The 19,467-nt window shown below is 52.5% G+C and overlaps 1 protein-coding gene and 1 long non-coding RNA gene across 3 annotated transcripts in view; both read left to right on the forward strand.

Annotated features, from left to right (window-relative positions):
* The window catches only part of IRF8 (interferon regulatory factor 8), a 23,549-nt gene extending 11,626 nt beyond the window's left edge, over positions 1-11,923 (forward strand). For both annotated transcript variants that reach the window (XM_055306714.1, XM_055306715.1), the window contains 6 exons: positions 263-351; positions 1,772-1,877; positions 3,017-3,064; positions 7,704-8,090; positions 8,751-8,866; positions 9,640-11,923. In XM_055306714.1, coding sequence (XP_055162689.1) covers positions 263-351; positions 1,772-1,877; positions 3,017-3,064; positions 7,704-8,090; positions 8,751-8,866; positions 9,640-9,816 — 923 coding nt within the window. In that variant the 3' untranslated portion in view covers positions 9,817-11,923. The remainder of the gene's footprint in view (positions 1-262; positions 352-1,771; positions 1,878-3,016; positions 3,065-7,703; positions 8,091-8,750; positions 8,867-9,639) is intronic.
* Positions 11,924-15,491: 3,568 nt separating this feature from the next.
* LOC129497335 (uncharacterized) lies at positions 15,492-18,836 on the forward strand. The gene is made up of 3 exons (XR_008661914.1): positions 15,492-15,594; positions 16,004-16,168; positions 17,955-18,836. It is a non-coding gene; the product is annotated as an uncharacterized LOC129497335 (long non-coding RNA).
* The last annotated feature ends 631 nt before the right edge of the window (positions 18,837-19,467 follow it).

Here is a 19,467-nt window from a genome sequence, read left to right on the forward strand (position 1 = left end):
CTTTCTTTCTTTCTTTCTTTCTTTCTTTCTTTCTTTCTTTCTTTCTTTCTTTCTTTCTTTCTTTCTTTCTTTCTTTCTTTCTTTCTTCTTTTCCTTCCTTCCTTCCTTCCTTCCTTCCTTCCTTCCTTCCTTCCTTCCCTTTTCTTTTTTTCTTTTTTCTCAGCATTAAAACAAACAAAACCCCCAAAACACTGATTATGGCCTCGATGATGGCTGTGATGCCACAGTGCCATTTGTCATGTGTCTGTCCAATTTTTCACAGGCAAATTAGGCATGGCGACTCCTGGCTGTGTGAGCGAGATCACTGAGATGGAGTGTGGTCGTTCTGAAATCGATGAGCTCATCAAGGAGGTAAGGTCCAGCACTGGCTGCAGAAGCCGTGTGGGTTTCGGTGAGGGACGGCATCTCTCCTGCCCTGGCAGGGCATCCAGAGCCCATTGGCTCTCTTGGGAAGCACCTCTCCACTCCTGGGATGGAAGGTGAGTCTGGCCTCCACCGTCTGGCCAGCCCCTTCACCTCATTCCCCAACTTCATCCCAAGGGTTGGGCTGAGCAACGTGTTCTGTGCCGCTGACATTTGCTCCAGCTGTAAATGTGTCCTATTTTAAACTTTTTGAATGGCAGTCATAAAAAATGCATCATGTATTCACTTGGCTTCTTAGGCAGGCCACAGTGAATAAATGTAAACTTGCCTTACAGTTTGGGATTGTCTGTATGACTTGGATAATTGATGGTGCTAGTTCTCACTGCAGGTGGGCTGCCAGTCTTACAATCTGCAGCTGGTAGGCCTTGTCGGATTGGAAAGGCCTGTAATCACACGTTAGAATTGTATGTAAACTCATAGTTAATAGGCTATAAGTAAAGGCTTAATGGGGTCTCCTTAAGGCAAAACACGTGGGTTTTTGGTTACCGGTTTTAACTATACAGGTACCCTTTTCTGTTAACGTCAGCCTCTTCCCTCTGTTTTTATGACTAATACCAGGTGTACATTGCATAGCTAAAATAATCCCACACGGTTCTTATAAAAGGTGGTATGGGCGCTATAGAAGTTCTTCCTAATACTCACATGGCAATAGCAGAATTTTTAGGAGTAGCTGGGATGTCAGTGAATGCAGATAACAACATGCAGCCTACCCTAAGCGGCCTGAGGCTTCTGCGGATGGCAGATGTTGAGTTTCTGGGTGGTCTCTGGCAGCAGACCAAGTGAATTCCTGGCTTCATGTCTCCAGCAACATCCCATTTTCTGTACAAGGCTTTTTTTTGCTGACTCGGCTAAGAGAGTGAGGTGGTTGGGTTGGCACAACGGGATCCCAAGAAAAGCAGATTTCAAAATGTTTGCTGATCAGATTTATCAGCATCCATTAAGGAATGGGTCAGAGGTTGAAAGTCCAGAGGTGGAGTGTTAAGCAGGACTCGCGAAGTCATGGCAGAGTTTGTCCAGCGCCACTGTTCGTGGGTGTCCCAGAACCTGTCTGCTTCTCTAGGACATCAGGGCAGCTGGGTGACCTGGCCGTTCTGTTTTGCAACAGGTGGTTTCACAGAAAGGCCATAAGCTTTCTAGGGGTCCTGCGGAGGCTTGTAATTCAGGCACATGGCTTGATCGCTAAGCCTGCTGGATTTGTCTTGGATCTTTCAAGATGCAAAGTAATATTTTTCTTTTGTCGTGGGATAAAGGGGACCGTATGGCTCTGGTTAAGTCTAAACCAACCCCAGAGTCCCACCCTGGAAGTGCAGTGACCACAGTGCTCCTCTGTCTCGCCCCTGTTCTGCAGCCCTCTGTGGACGATTACATGGGGGTGGTCAAAAGGAGCCCTTCCCCGCCGGAGGCCTGCAGGAACCAGCTCCTCTCAGACTGGTGGGTGCAGCAGCCCAGTGCAGGTAAGGATGGGAGTTCAGGAGCCGCCCCCCTTCCCACATGGGGCGGGGGGAGACTGGGGCTTATTTGAGTGGTTTATAGTGTTCACTCCTTTCTGCCTTCAGGCAGCCGGGGGCAGATAGGGCCATGGTACTATGTGATCCCTATTTTATTGAAGGTAACTGAGCCCAGAGAGGTACCCCTGGTTGCCATCACCACTGCCTCTTAGGAAGGCCCACAGACCCTTCCCCTAGGAGCGGTCTGCTTGCCCCCATGCTCCTGTGGCTGTAGCAAGCCCTACCTAGGCCAGAGGGGAGAAGGGGCTCTCAGCTGCACTTGACCTCACCACACGGGCCTGCCAGCTACTCTTAGATCATTAGGGACCCTCAGAGCTGAGGGGAGCCCAGGGCCAGGTCGGTGCAGCCACTCACTTGGAGCCCTGGATGTGAATCCCATGGGGGGAGGTTGTGTACATGATTTGAGACTCAGCCCACTCATCTTATGGGAACACCAGGACTTGTCCCAAGGGGTCACGGGGCCTGAATGAGGCATTCATGCATCACTTAGCTTCTGATGCCATCTCCCTCACACCCGCTCACTTTCCACTATGTGACCTTCCTCCGTGAGTGCGGGTTTCTGTGTTTACTCTCTCAGCCTCTTTCTGCTACTGTTACTCTGCAGGAGATTAGGAGGTAACTCTGGCCCAACTGCCTTCAAAGGTCACCTGGCTATGGGGGGGCAGGTTTGTGTCCAGGGCCCTAGGAGAGCCCCCTCTCCCTGCACTGTGATGGCCCCTCAAGGAAAGTGAGCTCAGGGCCCCAGGGCCCCTCCTGCAGATGGGGCCTGGCTGGTGGGCACGCAGCCTAGTAGTATTTCTAGAGCAGGCCTTGGGGTGGGAGGAGATGTGGGCTGCGAGCGTCACACTGACACTTGGTCAGAAATCCCACAGCACAGAGGACGCTTCCTCCTCCTCTTTGCAGGTTGAGTTGAGGTCTGGTTTATGAAACATAGGTTACCATGCTGGGGGGTGGGAAATCCCAAAGTCCGCAGAAGCCTGGGGCTTTTAAAGAAACTTCTGGAGAAGGGAGCATTTGAGCCAGTTCTCCTCCCCTCACCCCCCAACACGACTGCGTCTGAATTTGCTCTTCTCTTTCTCTGGCAGGCCTCTCACTAGTGACGGGGTACACTGCCTATGATGCGCACCATTCAGGTACGGAGGTGCTCTGGGTGGGTTGGCAGAGTGGGGCATGGGCACTCTCCAAGGCAGAGCTCAAAGGACCTGCAGTGGGCTTGCAAGGGTCCAGGACGAGCCGATCTGGTGTCAAAAGTCAGGACCCCAAGTCCTCCTCCTCTGTTGGAGAAAGCAAGGGCCTAGCCTTCTTGAGGCTCTTCTCAGATTGGACCAACAAATAGATCCAAAGGGCTCTTTATGCATAACTATGCAGGAGCAAGAGCATGTGGACAGCTCATCACCAGCTCTGCCCCTCTTGTGTGACCCCAGGCAGAGTGATGGACCTACTCAGAACCTCACTGGTGAGGATTAACTGTAGCGTGATTAAAATTTTCTGGTAGGGACGTCATTGGTCAACAAACGTCACCAGTGTCTGTCACCAGCGTCCATTTCCTTGACTCTCTTCCACACTCAAGTTCATAATACTAATTAATGGTGATGATGAGGATGATGATTGTGATGATGGTGGTGGTGGGGTGGGGATGATAATGGTGTGGTGGTGGTGGTGAGGATGGTGACGATGATGATGGTGGCTGACATTATTGAATGCTGACTAGGTGCCAGAATCAGTGCTGAGACTTTCATGGCCACGTCTCATTATACCTTCCATCACTCATAGACAAGTGCTGTTACTGTTCCCACTTCAAGGCTCAGAAGCCCTGGGTCACACAGCTTATGGGCTGCAGAGCTAGGATATAGCCTCAGACTGTCCCATCCATGCTTCTGTCCCTTATAGGTGGAGATGGCCTCTGTGACACATTTTTGTCTCATTATGCTGGGGACTCAGACGTCCTGCCAGTGGCCCCTGGCATTTGCATTCTGGCTCACTGACAGTGTCTTTAGAGCAAAGGAAACTGGTGTGTTCCCCAACAGCTGCAGGTCTGTGAGAAGTGAACAGCCTTAATCATTAGGATGGGCCACAGAACATTAGGTCTGGGGGACCAGAGGCCTTTTGGTGCAGAGAGGGAAATGGGGCTCAGACAGGTGTCTGAACTGAGGCCCAAATGGAACAAGTATTTGGGGTGGTGGAGGCAGGTTCTCACCCAGGCAAGAAAATGACAGAGAAGCGATGTTCCTATTCATAGCACTCCTATCACTGCACAGCAGCCCCACAAGCAGGGGACTGTCACAACTCTGGCCTCCCAGATGTGGGAACCTAGGCTTACAGGTAAAATTGCTGGTCAGGGTCACCCCGCTAGCGAGCAGGTTGCTGGGTTCAAAGCCAGGCACCTGGCTGCAGCCAGCACACGCAGCAGTGGCCCCGCTCTGGGAGGCCCTGGCTCACAGGGTCAGGCCTCTGACCTAGTCAGCTCTGGGTTGTGGCCTGGGGAGTCTGCTGACCAGTGCTTTCTGGGTTTGGGGGGGAGCCGGGTACAGGGCTGAGGCATCTGGGTGAGGAGGAAGTGTGCTCAGTTGCTCCAGAGCTGTCGAAGCACACAGTGAGTGAAGCAACCCACAGCACTGCTTCATGCAAAGAAAATCCTACAACACTCTTCTAGAAGTTGTGAACTTTGGTGCTTCTGTTTAGGTCACCCCCCCCCAACCTGTGTAAATATGTCGATGGCAGGGGTCCCCTGTTCTCAGCGCTGCAGGGGCGAGATAATGAGCGAACAGGCGGGTGAAGGGTGGTGGGAGTGCTGGACTCCTCTGCGAAGTGGAAAGGCCCCTGCCCCTGGTCTCTTCAGTGCTAGTTGGTGCCCAATGGACTTAAGATGCTGCCAGCCTCAGTTTCCCCACCTTCCTGGGGAGATCAGAAGTCTCGATCTTTATGTGAAAGCTTCCCAAGTGAAATGTTGACCATAACTCTGGATTAACAACACCCCACTGCCCCGGTGGATCTAAATGTGCCCATGGCTGCCCATGTGCGCTCTCAACTGTGTTCACGATGTTTGGGGGGGCAGGCGGCGTTTGAAATCAGACAGTGGGGCTCAGTGCTAAAGAACCCAGATGTGGAACGGGCGTGCTGGGGAAACGAGTCCAGTCTCCCCCACTTAGCAGTTGTGCCATCAGAGCAGATGCCTTAACCTGTCTATGCCTGTTTCCTTACCTGGAAAATGGGTATAATAATGAGGAGCCTCTACCTCATTAAATGTGCGGGTAGGTACAGCACGTGAGGACAGCTCCTGGTATATGCTGCATAGACCAGGAATTAGGATGTAGAACTTTAGGAGTCTCATCTACACAACTAGCTTCTTGTCCTGTTACCCTGATTTATGTAGTAGTAGCTGCTGGTGCGGTGCTTACATGTGCTAAGCACAAACGTGAGCTCATGCAGTCCTCAGCCACCTGAGGGGTTGGGTCCTGCTATTCTCTTCTTTGCTGATGGGGAGACTGAGGCACAGAGTGATGAAACTGCTTGCCCCGGGTCCCACAGTTGGGCTCCCATGTCAGGATATCTCTGCTCCTGGCATCGTTGCTTTGCTGCCACTGTGGTGAGGCCGTCCCCCGGTGGGCAGGTGGCTGTTGGGGGGGGGGGGCAGGACAGGTCGCAGTTGGCTGCTGAGACTTGCAGAAGGGCTGGCTGGAGTTACATGGTGATTTCAGTGGTGGCTTCTCCGTGGGCCTCTGCTGCTTACCTCTTGGGTGCAGTGGTCCTCACTCAGGCCCTTCCAGCTCAAACCTTCCCCAAGCTAAGCTGCTCTGTGGCACTGGGGTCACCAGGATGGCCTCCCCCACGCATCTGTGGAACACTGTCTGCCACTCCCAAGGGAGCAGTTCACTGGCCCAGAGGTGGTGGTAGGAAGAAAGCCTTGGCAGTGGCAGAGCAGAGGTGCAGAATGGTGACAGAGTCATCCAGAGTGTTTCCTTCATCTGGGACAAAGTTCATGCAATTGTTGTGGAGTGAAGGAAGTGGAGTGTGTCATCAGGAGATGCAGATGTTACGGACTTGGCACGGTGGACGGGGTGGTGAACAGGGCATAACCAGACGTGTGGTCAGATGCTGGCACTGCCACTTACAGCCAGGTGACCCCCCACCCACCCCGGGCCTCCCACATGTCACATGAATCAGATCGGAACACCTGAAGCTCCCAACCCTGCGTGATTCTAGAATGCCATTTAACTCCAAATGGAAGAACATGGAGCCTGTGAACAGTAGCGGGGATCTTATTCTTTGAGCAAATTATTTTTAAGCAGAGCCCAGTGGAAGGGTCCGAGGAATTATAGGTACATAGCAGCATTAACCCAGGTGACCACCCAATATGTCTGCCCCTGACAGTTGTGTGGGTGGTGCACTGCACAACTCTAGGGGTCACCATGGATTTGGGCAGCTCACAGTTTGTGTGGCTCCAAGGGGGCATCCCAGGACAGATCTAGGACACTTAGAAGGTGCCCCAAACTCACCAAGTTCACTGATAGTGCATGTAGTTCTTATAGTTTAAGGATATTAAAATGCAGATTTCACTGGGACTGTCCTGAAAGTTAGCTGTTGTCTTCATTCCTTCCCTAGCTTAAAGGTTCCCAAACTTCAGTCACTTGAACCACACGTTTTGCAGTGGGTTTTCATATCTTGATACCACCTGTACTACTATTAACATTCTACTTTTCACTAAGTGTCACTTTTTAAGACTTATTTTAAATGGAGACCATCTATGCCTGTAAAAGGTGAACCAGTGCCACTTGCTATAAGTAGGAATTTAGAGGTCAAAGCACTGTTCAGAAATTCTGGTCCGACAACACCACCTGCCCGAGGCTGAGAGACCCATTTTCTCCCTTTGTTTAAAAAGGAGTCGGTCAGGGTTTGCTGTGAAGGATCCATCAGCACCAAGCTGAGGCTGCTTCTTGAGGTGACCCGAGCCTGAGAGAATATTGAAAATGGAATAATAGTATTTCCGTGTACTTCATGTTGTGTCCCTGCCACCCGCCCTCAATCCTAAACGTAGCTGATTCAGGGAAACACTGGCTTAATTTGAACATTTTTCAGGCTCCTCCAAGAACAGGTTTAGATGAAGGGTTTGGGGGAGAGTTATGATTTAAAATCCAAGGAACCCCAGGGGGACTGTGAATTTGTCAAGAAAAAGATCGTGTCTCTATATATTTCCTAACCTGGAGTCCTGATCTAGCATTTGCGTCTGTTACGAGTTAGGGAGTGGGCCACATTGTTGCAGAGCATGGAAAACAGTGTATACGGTGTGTCCTGTGTGTGTGTTATAGGACCTTGTCTACCAGAATTACGCAGTAGCTGGGAGATAGAGCGATTTACTAACTTCTAAATTGTAGGGTCCTGGAGATCCGGGATCGAATCCCACATCGGGCTCCCGGTGCATGGAGCCTGCTTCTCCCTCTGCCTGTGTTTCTGCCTCTCTCTCTCTCTCTCTGTGACTATCATAAGTAAATAAGTAAATAAAAAAATAAATAAATAAAAATAAATTGTACGGGTCATTGTGACCTTTGCCAGAGAGTGGAGAGCGCCATAGTGGTTTTTATGTTGAGTCATTGGTTTCCGTAGCCCTTCTGTGTATTCATTCATACTTGTAAAAACTTTATTTCTAGAAGGGGTGCATGAGGTCTCAGGCATACAAGCAGTTACCACCCCCCACACACTGGTGGGGAGCAAGAAAAGACCTGGTGGGGAGGCCCCTTCCCTGCAGCCCCTGACCTGCGCCCCTCCATCCTGCAGCTTTCTCCCAGATGGTCATCAGCTTCTACTACGGGGGCAAGCTGGTGGGCCAGACCACCACCACCTGCCCCGAGGGCTGCCGCCTGTCCCTGAGCCAGCCAGGCCTGCCCAGTGCCAAGCTGTACAGTCCCGAGGGCCTGGAGCTGGTGCGCTTCCCACCAGCGGATGCCATCCCCAGCGAGCGGCAGCGGCAGGTGACGCGGAAGCTATTTGGGCACCTGGAGCGCGGCGTGCTCCTGCACAGCAGCCGGCAGGGCGTGCTTGTCAGGCGGCTGTGTCAGGGCCGCGTGTTCTGCAGCGGCAACGCCGTGGTGTGCAAGGACAGGCCCAACAAGCTGGAGCGTGACGAGGTGGTCAAGGTCTTCGACACCAGCCAGTTCTTCCGAGGTCGGTACTGCTGCAACCTGCTGCCCTGCACCTTCGCAATCGCACCCCCTTCCTGGGCACAGCAGGGGTGCCCCCCTGGGTCCAGTCCTGGGCTGTGCATTCTTGCTGAACCATCCTGGGGAACCTCTTCGAGCCCTGCCTTCATGCCTGCCGGGAGGATTAAGGACCCTAGCACCTTGCAGCTCCCTTGTGGACTGTCCCAGGTCCTGGCTGCTGGTTAGAAATGCAGAGGCCCCGCCCCAGCTTGCAAGGTCCCCAGGGATCCATATGGCACATTCTGGGACACGGTGACCTTGTACCTTGTCCTTGGACGATGCTGGCACACAGAAATGGCATGCATGAGCTGCTGTTGTTCTGTGGGGCATACATAGGATTAGCATCCTGCCCTGTGTTCCTCCTAGAAGGTCAGGGTGGCTACAATCAGGCAGGCCACCTCCCTACCCTGTGTCCGCTCTCTGTTCCTCCACCTGTAACAGCATCGGCCTCCAGCTCGGGTCAGGTCTCCTGCTACCTGGCCTGCAAACTCCCGAGGGAGGCAGGTGGCTTCCCTGGAGAAGGAGCCCTGCAGAGGGTGGGCCAAGTGGTGTGAGCTCAGGTGTGAAAGCCCCGAGGCACCCACTGGGGCAGAGGATAGACAGCGCCCCTTCCTTGTCTTTCCAGAGCTGCAGCAGTTCTATAACCACCAGAGTCGGCTTCCCGACAGCAGGGTGGTGCTATGCTTCGGAGAAGAGTTTCCAGATATGACCCCCTTGCGCTCCAAACTCATTCTGGTGCAGGTAAGAACGGGCAGCTTCGGGCTGCATCTCCAAGCCCCCATGTCGGGACTCCACTTATCCCTGGGCTGGAGAACAGGCAGTAGGGGCGGGGGACCCCACCTGTGGGCTGAGGCAGGCCTGGGGAGACCTCAAGTGGAGCTAGTAGATTCTTGCCACCTCCGAGCCATCTTCTCATGTTCTGGGACTCACAATCTGTGTTCTCCCCTTGCTTGCCTTTTTTTTTTTTTTTTTTTAAGATTTATTTATTCATGAGAGACACACAGAGAGGGGCAGAGGCACAGGCAGCGGGAGAAGCAGGCTCCCTGCAGGGAGCCCGATGTGGGACGTGATCCCGGGACCATGGGATCACACCCTGAGCTGAAGGCAGATGTTCAACCACTGAGCCACCCAGGCATCCCTCCCCTTGCCTTTTTTTAAGTCAAAACCCCCTAGCAAGATTCTACCTTTCTAGCCACGTTCAACTGACTCAGGGTCTGAGAGACAGATAAGGCTTTGCAAGCCCTTATGCAATCTAGTCCAGAAGTTCCACTCTAATGGTGGAATTCTGGACACTGGCTGCTACCAGTTTGGGACTGCATTGGGACTGTACATAGGAGTCTTTGCAGGAATATCACTTACCCTTTCCGTGCACCTATTTGGGGCTCATTCACTGGGGACTCCTGGGGCAGTTCTCAATGATAGCTTTGGACTGGGTAATGAGAGGACCTGGCTAGAGTCAGAGACTGTCCCAGTGGACTTCCCACCTCCACGTCTGACTGTGCCCCTCCGTCTAGATCGAGCAGCTCTATGCCCGGCAGCTGGTGGAAGAAGCTGGGAAGAGCTGTGGCGCCAGCTCGATGGTGCAGCCTCCCGAGGAATCCCAGCCAGACCAGGTCTTCCGGATGTTTCCAGACATCTGTGCCTCACACCAGAGACCTTTTTTCAGAGAAAACCAGCAAATCACGGTTTAAGCCTCTCCTGGGCACCCCATTCTGCCCATGTCTCATGTTTCATTATTACAATTACTGTTGTAATTATTTAAATATGTGGATTTGGATCCCTCTGACCTGGGGCGGGATGCTTCACTCTGCTCTTAATTTAGTAAGGGCATTCCCCGAGGACTTGACGTTTAAAAACAGTCGCGTCACACTTCTACTTTGAAACCTGCACCAAATGATCTGGATGCTGTAACTATAATCTGTGATTCAAACATTTATTTCCCTGCATTTCCCCTAATTATCATTAGTTGCCAGATTCTCTCAGCGTTCAGAGATAAATGATCTTTCCAAAGACTCGGCATTCAATTCTCCTAGCCCATAGCTGCTTCCGGGGAAAAAGATTTGAAATCTCAGATCAGCTTGTCAGAACAAGGCTGCTTTTTTGTCTTTACCTTGTGTTAGAGCTATAGATAGATGATTTCATATGCTTGATTCGATGTGGAGTGCCTTTACTGTGAAGCATGTTAATAAGATTTTTTTAGAAATACTTAGATAACAGCCTCTCTTTAGCAAGTGAGAGCAGAACGCCAGGCTTGTTAGAGGAATGTACATCCCTCCCAGGACACGTTGCCACAGGGCGTGTCCAGCACCAGACGAACTGGTGTGTTCTCACCTTCCGACCATGACAATTTTCCCTCTGGGCCTTACTGCCAGGAAGCTTATAGCTAAATTTTTTTTTTTTCATTTCTGTAATTAAATCATCCCTGATACTTTGCTCTTTTCTTCTAAATGGTTTTGACCTGTTTAAAAAATATTCATACTTTTACTTGTCCTATTTCACATGTCCTATTGTAAACTGCTTTGAATTTTTTTTTATTTTTTTTTTATCAAGTGAGCAGGCTATAAACCACAAACGCAAAAAGTAATTGTAGATTGTGCCTTCGATTCAGTGAACCCATAGACCAGCTGGTGGTGTTGAGCATGTGGTGGGTATGGCTCGGGTGGATTGGAGGATGTGGATGAGAGGCATGCGCTTCTCACCACTACCCTGGTCCTGGGGTGGACAGTGGCAGGGATGGCGTCTTCTCCCTCCCTAGGACTCCTTGAAGTGCCAGATGGCCTCAGGTCATACTGAATTCTCTTCAGAGGGGTCCTATGCTGGGACTCACGTTATTTCCTAGCAACTAAGATACAGTGACTACCCTGAAATATGTCAAAATGGGAAGGGCAGGTCAGCCTTCCCACCGACCTTGTCTTGTGCATATAACACATCTCCATGACTGCTCTAAAACCACTTTCATGATTAAAAAGCACTTGAACATTTTTTCTGGGGGGGGGGGCGGGGGGAGTTGTATTTTGCTATGTTGGGGATTAGGGTGCCCCTTCCCTGGCTGTGTGTCCTGTGTGCTGTGCAGGAACTGGTGGAGGCTGGCCAGCCAGGGTGAGCATAGAGCAGCAGCAGGTGCCCACTGTGTGGCAGGGGTGGGAGGAGCCAGCTCCATCTTCAGTATGGACAGCAGGCAGGGTAAGGGAGGCCCTGCTGGCTCTCCCTCCTTTCTCAGTGGGGTGGAGAGAAGAGCCTTGGCCCCATTCTTTCTCCTTTATAACCCAGCAGCAGCCTTACTGGCTGCCACCACCATGGCTCAGTCTCACTGTGAAAGGGCAGGAAGGGGCCTTACCTGTCAACACTCACTTTGCCATGTGGGAGAAGCTGGGGTTTGTGGGCCCCAACTTAGCCAGCCTGGAAGCCTAGTAACCATGGGTCCCTAATTTCAAAATCAATGCCCGTTCCCTTTCCCCATGGCCACTTTCATGAAGGCGATGTAGGCGTCACGTGTGTAGCAAGACTCCATCATCCTGGGTCCCTCGGGTAGTGTTTGATTCCACCTGCAAACATAGGGAAATTCAACAAAAGTGGCTTTTCCTCTTTAGCCAACAAAGCCAGCATCACATTATCAAGGATAACAGGTCTGTTTTCTAAAAGTATGTCGGAGAACAGTGGGTTTCGGTGTCTAGCTCAAACAAATGGTAAAGCATTTATCTTGAATATGCTAAATGAATATTTATTTTTGTATCCATTTAAAATGTATATTGATCTTTTTTGTTCTTTATTTTAATAAAGTGCTTTTTAAAAAGCTGATTCGTGCTTTGTATTTTGTTAAAGTCACTGTAAAATATTTCATCATTTTTACCTGATTCTGGGTCCTTTAAGGGGGAATTGAAACACAGTGCCACGCTGGGAGGATTCAAGGATTTTTTTGCTTGTTTTTCTCTCATCCCCAAAACAACAGCAAAAAGGTATAGAGTCTTGCAGGTCAGAGAATTTTCTGGATGCAGAAAATGCAGGGCATGCTAGGTTGTTTTTTTGAGGTCCGGGGGCCTGTTTGGGTTTGTGTGAGCTGATGGAGGAAAGTGCAGAGGGTGTGAAGGGAGGAGGAGGTTGGTGGGGACAGGACAGTCTTGGAAGGTGCTGGGCCCCAAGCTGGGTTGGCCACACATGATGGGGATGTGCATCCTTCCATTCACACACATACTCAACTGTGCTGGGTTCTTAGGGGATACAGCAGGGACAGGAGGGGCCTAGTTTGGTCATCATGGAGGTTGCTTCATGAGAGGTACCTGTTGAACAACCAAGGACAGATCAGTCTGCTTCAGGAGGGTCCAGACCCCAGCCAACCCAGGGGGCATGGTGTTCCCAAGTGTTCCCCACCATGCTCCATTGACAGGTGACTGGCTTCCTCAGACAAGCCCCATAAGCCTGGAATGGGTCTCATCCTCGGCACAGAGATGAAGGAATGAAGGCAGGGCCCACTGGGGGGTAGACTGGCCATTCGTGTCCTGGGACAGCTTGGGGTGAGAGGCTATCTGATGAGGCCTGGCTGCGAGGCTTGAGGTTGCGGGGCCCAATGACCCCCGGCGGGGTGGCTGCTGGCCAATCATTGGCTCTCTTAGAAATCTCACTGAGTCACCCTAATTCCCCCATGTTGCAACCAGAACTTTGTTTATCAGGAAACCATTTTCTGCTTGTGGATTCAGGGTCAAATGTGGAAACTGGACAGAGTCTGCTTCTTGCCAGAGTTCAGCACGCCTCTGCAGACCGTGGTGGACAGACCCTTCTCACTCAGCTTCCTGTAGGGCCAAAGGAGGCTGGGGTGCTTTCATCTGCCGAGGAGGAGGTTCAGGGACCCAATACTTCGGGAATGGCCAGGAGTTCTGAAAATGCCCCAAGGTCCTAGAGGTGACCTGACTTTTGAAATGTAGGACCTCCTCTGGACGAGAAGCTTCTGCAAACCAAGGGCAGCCCGTGGGACTGGGCTCATGAGACACTGGGTCGAATAAGCAGCCTTCCCTCTTCATATTCTAGAAACATTTATGCAAATCAAGACTTTTTTTTTTTCTTCTATGAAGATAATTCAACTATCACTTTCTGAGTGATCACCCCTTGGTGCACTAACTTCTGTAAAATCCATTAGGGATGGAAAATTTTGGTTTTCCTTTGTCATGTCCAGATGGGTTAAGATGGTGCCCCTGCTCTGGGATCAGCATCCACAGGATCTGCAAGGCCTGGGGTCCTAGGAGAGGCCTTGTGCTCCTGGACTGGCGACTCTCCATGAAGAGGCCACCGTGGGAAGCAGGAAGAAGGTATTTGTGTGAGTGATTCAGACTCTCCACACGAGAAAGTGTTGCAACCCGACTACTCAGAAATATTTAGAAATTCTTTCTAAAAAATGATCTATAGCAAATGACTGTAATTTTAGCAGCTCAATTGGCCGAGGGAGGAGGGGTGGCTTCTCAGTGGAAAGTGTGGCTGTTTTTACTAAAAGTAGGGGAAGCAGTAAATGTCTTGACCTGCTCAGAATCTCAATCTTCCTCTTGGGCATGTGCACGACATGTTGCACATTCAAGTTCTCTCTCGTGCTAAGAAACCCATTGGATCCAGCATTTTCTGAACGTCCCTGATCTGATGTGCAAGTTGTCTTTGGAAGGGGTGCCTCATCCAGCTTGATATAATTCAGGCCTCAAGAGGAAAATGCGTGCATTTCTGTTTTGGTTGGGCCGCCTTGTCATCTGGACCGAGTCTTCCAGGGATGGGAGCAGCTACCCCTCTAACTACCCTCGAACTTATATTTTGTCTTGCTCATGGATGTCACGGGTCAGAATTTAGACAGGACACAGCAGTGTTGGCTTTTCCCCTGTTGTATGAAGTCTGGGGGTTCAACTGGGAACGCTCACACAGTGGAGGATGACTTCAGTGCCCTGGGGGGTGGAATCATCCGGAGACCTTTTCATCCACACGTCCAGGGCCTGGGCCGGGAGCGCTGGGAGGCAGGGGACAGCTGGGGCCACTCTTGGCCTCTTCGTATAGCTGGGCCTTCCTCACAACACGGCGGCCCCAGGGCAGTCCAGGGCAGGCGGCTGTTGGTTAACTGGCCTCAATGCATGCTGCATCAGTCAAAGCAGTTATAGGCCACCCAGACCAAGGATCGTGGGCAGGGTCCCCACCCCTCCATGACAGGAGTGTCAAGGAGCTGGCAGCCATGTTTGAAAACCACTGGGTGGGGATGAAACATCTTCTACTTTGCCAGGCATCCCGTCTACCCTCGTGGAAACATAGCCTCTGCCCCCCGGCCTGAAAGCCCAGCTCCTTTCTGCCCTGGTCATCTGAGGCCCAGACAGGTCAACCTTTCCCTCAATCCACCGCGGGAGCCCAGTCATGGACACTCACCTTCTTCAGAACATAGGCCTTCCCTTGGGAATACCAATCACTGGATCAGGGTGAGAGCATGAGGTGTTACTGTGTGAAAAAGACCCTGTCCCCACCCTAAGTGAGGGTGCAGCAACCAAGGAACTTCTTGGGGGTGGCGAGGGCCTCGTGTGGGTTTCCCTGGTCCCTCCCATCCTTCTGCTCCTCACCTCTTGGGGGGAGGCAGGGCCGCCTTCTTTGCTGTCATCCCCAACACTAGGGCTCTGCCAAAATGTGTCTGCGAGAGCATGAGATATAAGGAAAGTCATGCCATGGGTTCTGGCTCCTGTGGTGGCCAGGAAGGTTTATGGAGCTTCCAGCTCCGCCACCCATAGCTGAGTGAGTGAGGGCAGGTGAAGAAGATCCGCCACCCCATGCCTCAGTTTTCCCATTCGTAGGCTGCCTGTGAGGGTGGAGTGAGTGCACCAAAGCAGCTTACAGTGGTGCTGGTCAAATGGCCAGCAGTTCTTTGGCGTAGATGCCATTCCTGAGCAGCTGTGTGGGATCCTGTGTTGGAGGCCCCTGGAAGCAGAGCAGAAACAAGGATGGAGGGTGAGGAGGGTGCATGCAGGGTTGTGTCAGGAGGAGCTGGTAGGGGAGAGGAGAAGCCTGGGGAGGTGACGCTCCTGCCGGCCTGGGAATGGCCAGGCTCACGGGTCCTGCAGTGCTAGCCCCAGGGAGCCAGACCCCTGTCCACCCCCTTCCACCAGGGGTTGGGTGAGGCTGCTCCCAGAGCCGTTAGTGACTTGGTTTCCACCTGCTTGAATGCGGGAGAAGGTGGCTCTGGTGGCCACAGAAGCCTCAGCCCCCCTGCAGGGGCCGGCAGCCGGGGTTGGCAGTCTAACTGGAGCAGGAAGGGTCAGGGGACCTGCTGGGACACTGGCTGCTCCATGAAGTGTTGTCACCCTCTCGTAGAGGGACAACGTGCCAGACAGCCCAGGGTTCAGCTTCCAGCTCAGGGCTCTTCAGTTGTGGGTCCTAGAGAAAATCATTCAAACTCTCTGTTCCTCAGTCACCTCATCTGTAAGACTGTGGGGATAAAGGGCTTACATCAGTACCCGGCCACTGTAAGTGCTAAAAAACCAGTATATTTATATTTAATTTATCATTTATGTAATTAATTTACTTTTTCTTAAATTTCAATAAGTTTAAAAATTAATAATTTTTAATTTAACTGTTTCTTAAATTTTGATAAGACTTTTAATAGGTCTAAGAAATAATCTTGTTTATATTAACTATAACTATATGCAATTATTTGCTAATTATTAAACAGTAATATGATAAATTGTTTATGTACTTGCCTATTCTAGAATTCTTTGATTATCTCTCATTAGATTTAATTTTATAAATATAGGAATTATTCAATGATTATATAATGACTAAAACTATGTGGAAATTGTATAACTAAGGAAATAATGAAACCGCAATGGTTGATCATCATGTAACTTCTTATTCTTTGTCTGCTCTGGAGCAAAGGTGAGGACCAGCTTCCACCAGGCCTGGCGGGCAGAGGTGCACGGTTGGTGCTTCTGAGTGAGGGGCCCACGTGTGAGTGCTCTGGCAGTGGAAACAGGTGGCACCGGACGTGGCCCCGGAAGGGCTCAGGGAGACGGGTCTTCCAAGCTGCCTCGCACATCACAGGTGCTCAAAACACATTCACTCCCTTCCCATCACCTCCTTCCTGCACAAAATGGAAAAGGAGAGCACTCCCAGAGGTTCCTGCGGGGTTAGACGAGTGCAGCAGGAATGATGGGGAATGATGGGGCGTTTCCAGACCTCTCCCTCCTGCAGGTCTTCCGGGGAGAGGGCTCTACTGGAAGCTCAGCTCTGCCTCTCCCCCCTTCCCAGACGGGTTGCTTCTGGCTGGAGTGGGACTGAGCTGATGTGCAGGGAGAGAGCGAGGGGACCAGGAACGGCCAGCCAGCGCCACACCCGAGCGGGGAGTCTTAGGTTGCGTGTGGAGGGCACAGAGGAGATGGGAAGACTTTTCACGACTGCTGGGATGGGTGAGCTGTGTGAGTCGACTTCGGGGATCTCATCAGTGAAAACAGGGCATCTGAGCTAACCTGGGACTGCTCATGGTTGTGGAGCTAGGCTTCCTCGGGAGGGACATTTCTGAGACAGCCCCCGGGTCCTGGCTTTGCTCCCACAGGCATCAACCGCCTCTCCGTGGAGGGCATGCTCTTCTCCTCCTTTTTCCAAATTGTAAGGACCCGAGGGAGCAGGAAAGAACAAAGGCTCTGGAACATAAGCGTCTCAGAGAAGCACGAGAGGAAGGGACTCTGCTATTCTCGTGGAGAGCTTCTGGGGGTAGAAATCACGGTGCGCTGGACAGCCCCAGATGTCACCCTCTGTTCATCATTTCCCTTCCTGTAGCACCTGCAGGAGCCTTCCTCCTGACCTCCTCCCTTGCTCCACGGTCCAAAACAAGCATTGAGCAATCCGGGCCAGTTAGAAATCCCGAGCCCAGAAATAAAATGACTGTTGCTTTGGTGCACTTGCACGTTTGCTCGGGGTCCTGACAGGGGCAGAGGCAATGCTTGCAGGAAGCAGATGGCCTGGTCTACTGTACATTTCGGAATATTTCAACTGCAAGGCTGGCCGGGCTGTTGCATCACTGGGTCAGACAGGGCCACGGGACGGAGGCCAGGGGACTGGGGACCGGGCGACAGGCCAGGTGGGGAGCAGAGGGCTAAGTCTGGAGAGGGGAAGTGAGGGGAACAAAGGTGGGGAAAGCAGCATGCGGTTCTCAGCCAGGTGCAGCCGCAAAGGGCAGATACATGGGCTGAGGGTTCGAATCCTGCCTGGGTTGTTGATTAGCTGCGAGACACCGTGGAAATGACTCTCCCTCCTCAAATTTCAGTATCCTGGGCTCTAAATGATGCGTCACTCCTACTTCACATGGCTGCTGTGAGGGTAGCTGCCCTGCCCTCAGGGGTTGATGTGAGGTTGGCACGAGGTCATCCATACACAGTGCTTAGGCCTGGCCTGGTGCCCGATGTGGAGCACTGGGGCCAGCCTCTCCCCGTGGGCAGGTGGTGTGGGCAGCAACTTGCCAGACTGCTCAGTGGGTGTGGAATTGGACACAGGGAGCTAAGAGATTCCCAAGAGGGCCTCTCCCCCCAGTGTCGAGTTGATGCTGACCGCCCGGAGTGCTAGCAGGCTCCCCCACCCTCTGGCTTCCAGCCTCGTCAGCCAGAAGTAGCCCAGCAGGTCAGAGGGTGGGAGGAGAGAGGCCGGCCTTCTCCCTGCAGTTCCCGGAGTTAGCCGTGCTGCTCCCAAGGCAGCGGTCTGCACATGACTGTCCTTGGGCCCCAGGAACCGTTCCCTCTTCTTGTCCCTTTGGGTGCCACCACCTTGGGTGGTGACAGCTCTGCTCCTGCCAGTCCTGGCTTCTGCACACTCTCTTCTGGTTCTCTTCCACCAGGTCTCAGTGCGTCCGGCAAACCTGGCCCACCGCCTGTTGTCGAGCTTAACTGAAACCTGGCTACGCTCACTTGTTTGCATGTTCCCATGCCTGCTGTGGTGCTAATGACGGAGACTGCTCGGCCCCCAGAGCTGAATATGCTTCCCGCCTGATCCTTGATCTCAGCTTTTTGGAGCCGTGTGCCATGCTCTGCCTCAGACCCGCCCACACTGGAGATACTGAGCTGCTGCAAATCTCCCCCGGGGCCCTCGCTGGTGTGGGTTGATCACTGGCATCTTCTTCAGGCAGAGGAGTCCTCTTTCCTGAGTTTCCATGTGTCGATGACACTCATCTCTTCTCCAAATCCATCCACGCACTGGCAGCAGGGAGCAGGACAGGGGACGCAGCCAGGCCCCTGATACTACCCCTCTAAGTGTGAGCCAAGACAGTTGCTGGCACACCTCGGGGCCACTTCTTCCTCCCAGGGCTGTAGGAGTTGGGGTTTGAGAAGCATCCATATTTCTTTGCATTAGTGGCCTTATTCTCATCACTTGTCAGGGGCTTGCCCCTGGGGACACGCAGATATTTTTGGTTGTCATGACTAGAGAGGTGGGGGCTGCTGGCATCTGGTGGGTAGATGCCACTCACACCCTCCAGTGGATAGGACACCCTCCCCACTGACCCAACTAGAGTTATCCATCCCCAGATGTCAGCGGGGCTAGGGTGAAGCCCCATGGGAGATGCTCATCTTCACGAGGGAGGGACAGGGTCTGCTTTGCTCTGCACTGAATCCCTCACACATGGCACCAGCTCAAAGAACAGTTCCTGATGCATGAGTGTGTGCTTGCTTCTGGGCAGGCCCCGGGCTCAGGCAGTGTGTGACCCATGTGCCAGCAGGGGACACAGGCCAGGGGGGCTCCCAGGACTGAGAAGGGGCATGCAGTGGCGGGGCAGGGGCAGAGCCTTGATGGACAGGGAGGACTGGGGGGCCAGTGGGGAGGCAGCTCAGGCTGGGCCTGGGCTTGCCATAGGTGGCAGGCAGGGGCCCCTCCAGAGGTCTGGGGAAGCAAAGCAGGGCCCATGTGCATAAGGAAAACGATTGCAACAACTATCTGGCCCAGCGAAAGCTGCAGGACTTCCAGCCAAGACACATTTTACTCAAGAAGAGCCTGTTTTTCGGAAGTTTTGGGGAAGGTGCAGGACACAGGTCGTTCTGAAACTCAAGGTAATTCCCTAAAGTGTGCCTTTCATTTCCTGAGAGTGAAGAATGCTGGCTGGGATCACTTCCCTCCGTCTCAGGCCTGCCGACCTATCAGCACCAAAGGTTGGTCCCAGCCCCCTCCACCAGGCTCGCAGCAGTGTGACTCAGTTTCCTCCCTTGGCAGGTGGGTGGGAAGCCACAGAGAGGATGCTTAGGGTGGGGACCCTCCTGGCTCCTGACCCTGCCTGCACCCCACGGACACCTAAGGGGATGATGTCAGCTGGAGGCCCAACACTACCCGCACCCCTCGGTAACCACTCCCCTGCTTTCATC

Source organism: Nyctereutes procyonoides, unplaced genomic scaffold, assembly GCF_905146905.1.
Source record: "Nyctereutes procyonoides isolate TBG_1078 unplaced genomic scaffold, NYPRO_anot_genome, whole genome shotgun sequence".
In the NCBI taxonomy this organism is placed as follows: domain Eukaryota; kingdom Metazoa; phylum Chordata; class Mammalia; order Carnivora; family Canidae; genus Nyctereutes; species Nyctereutes procyonoides.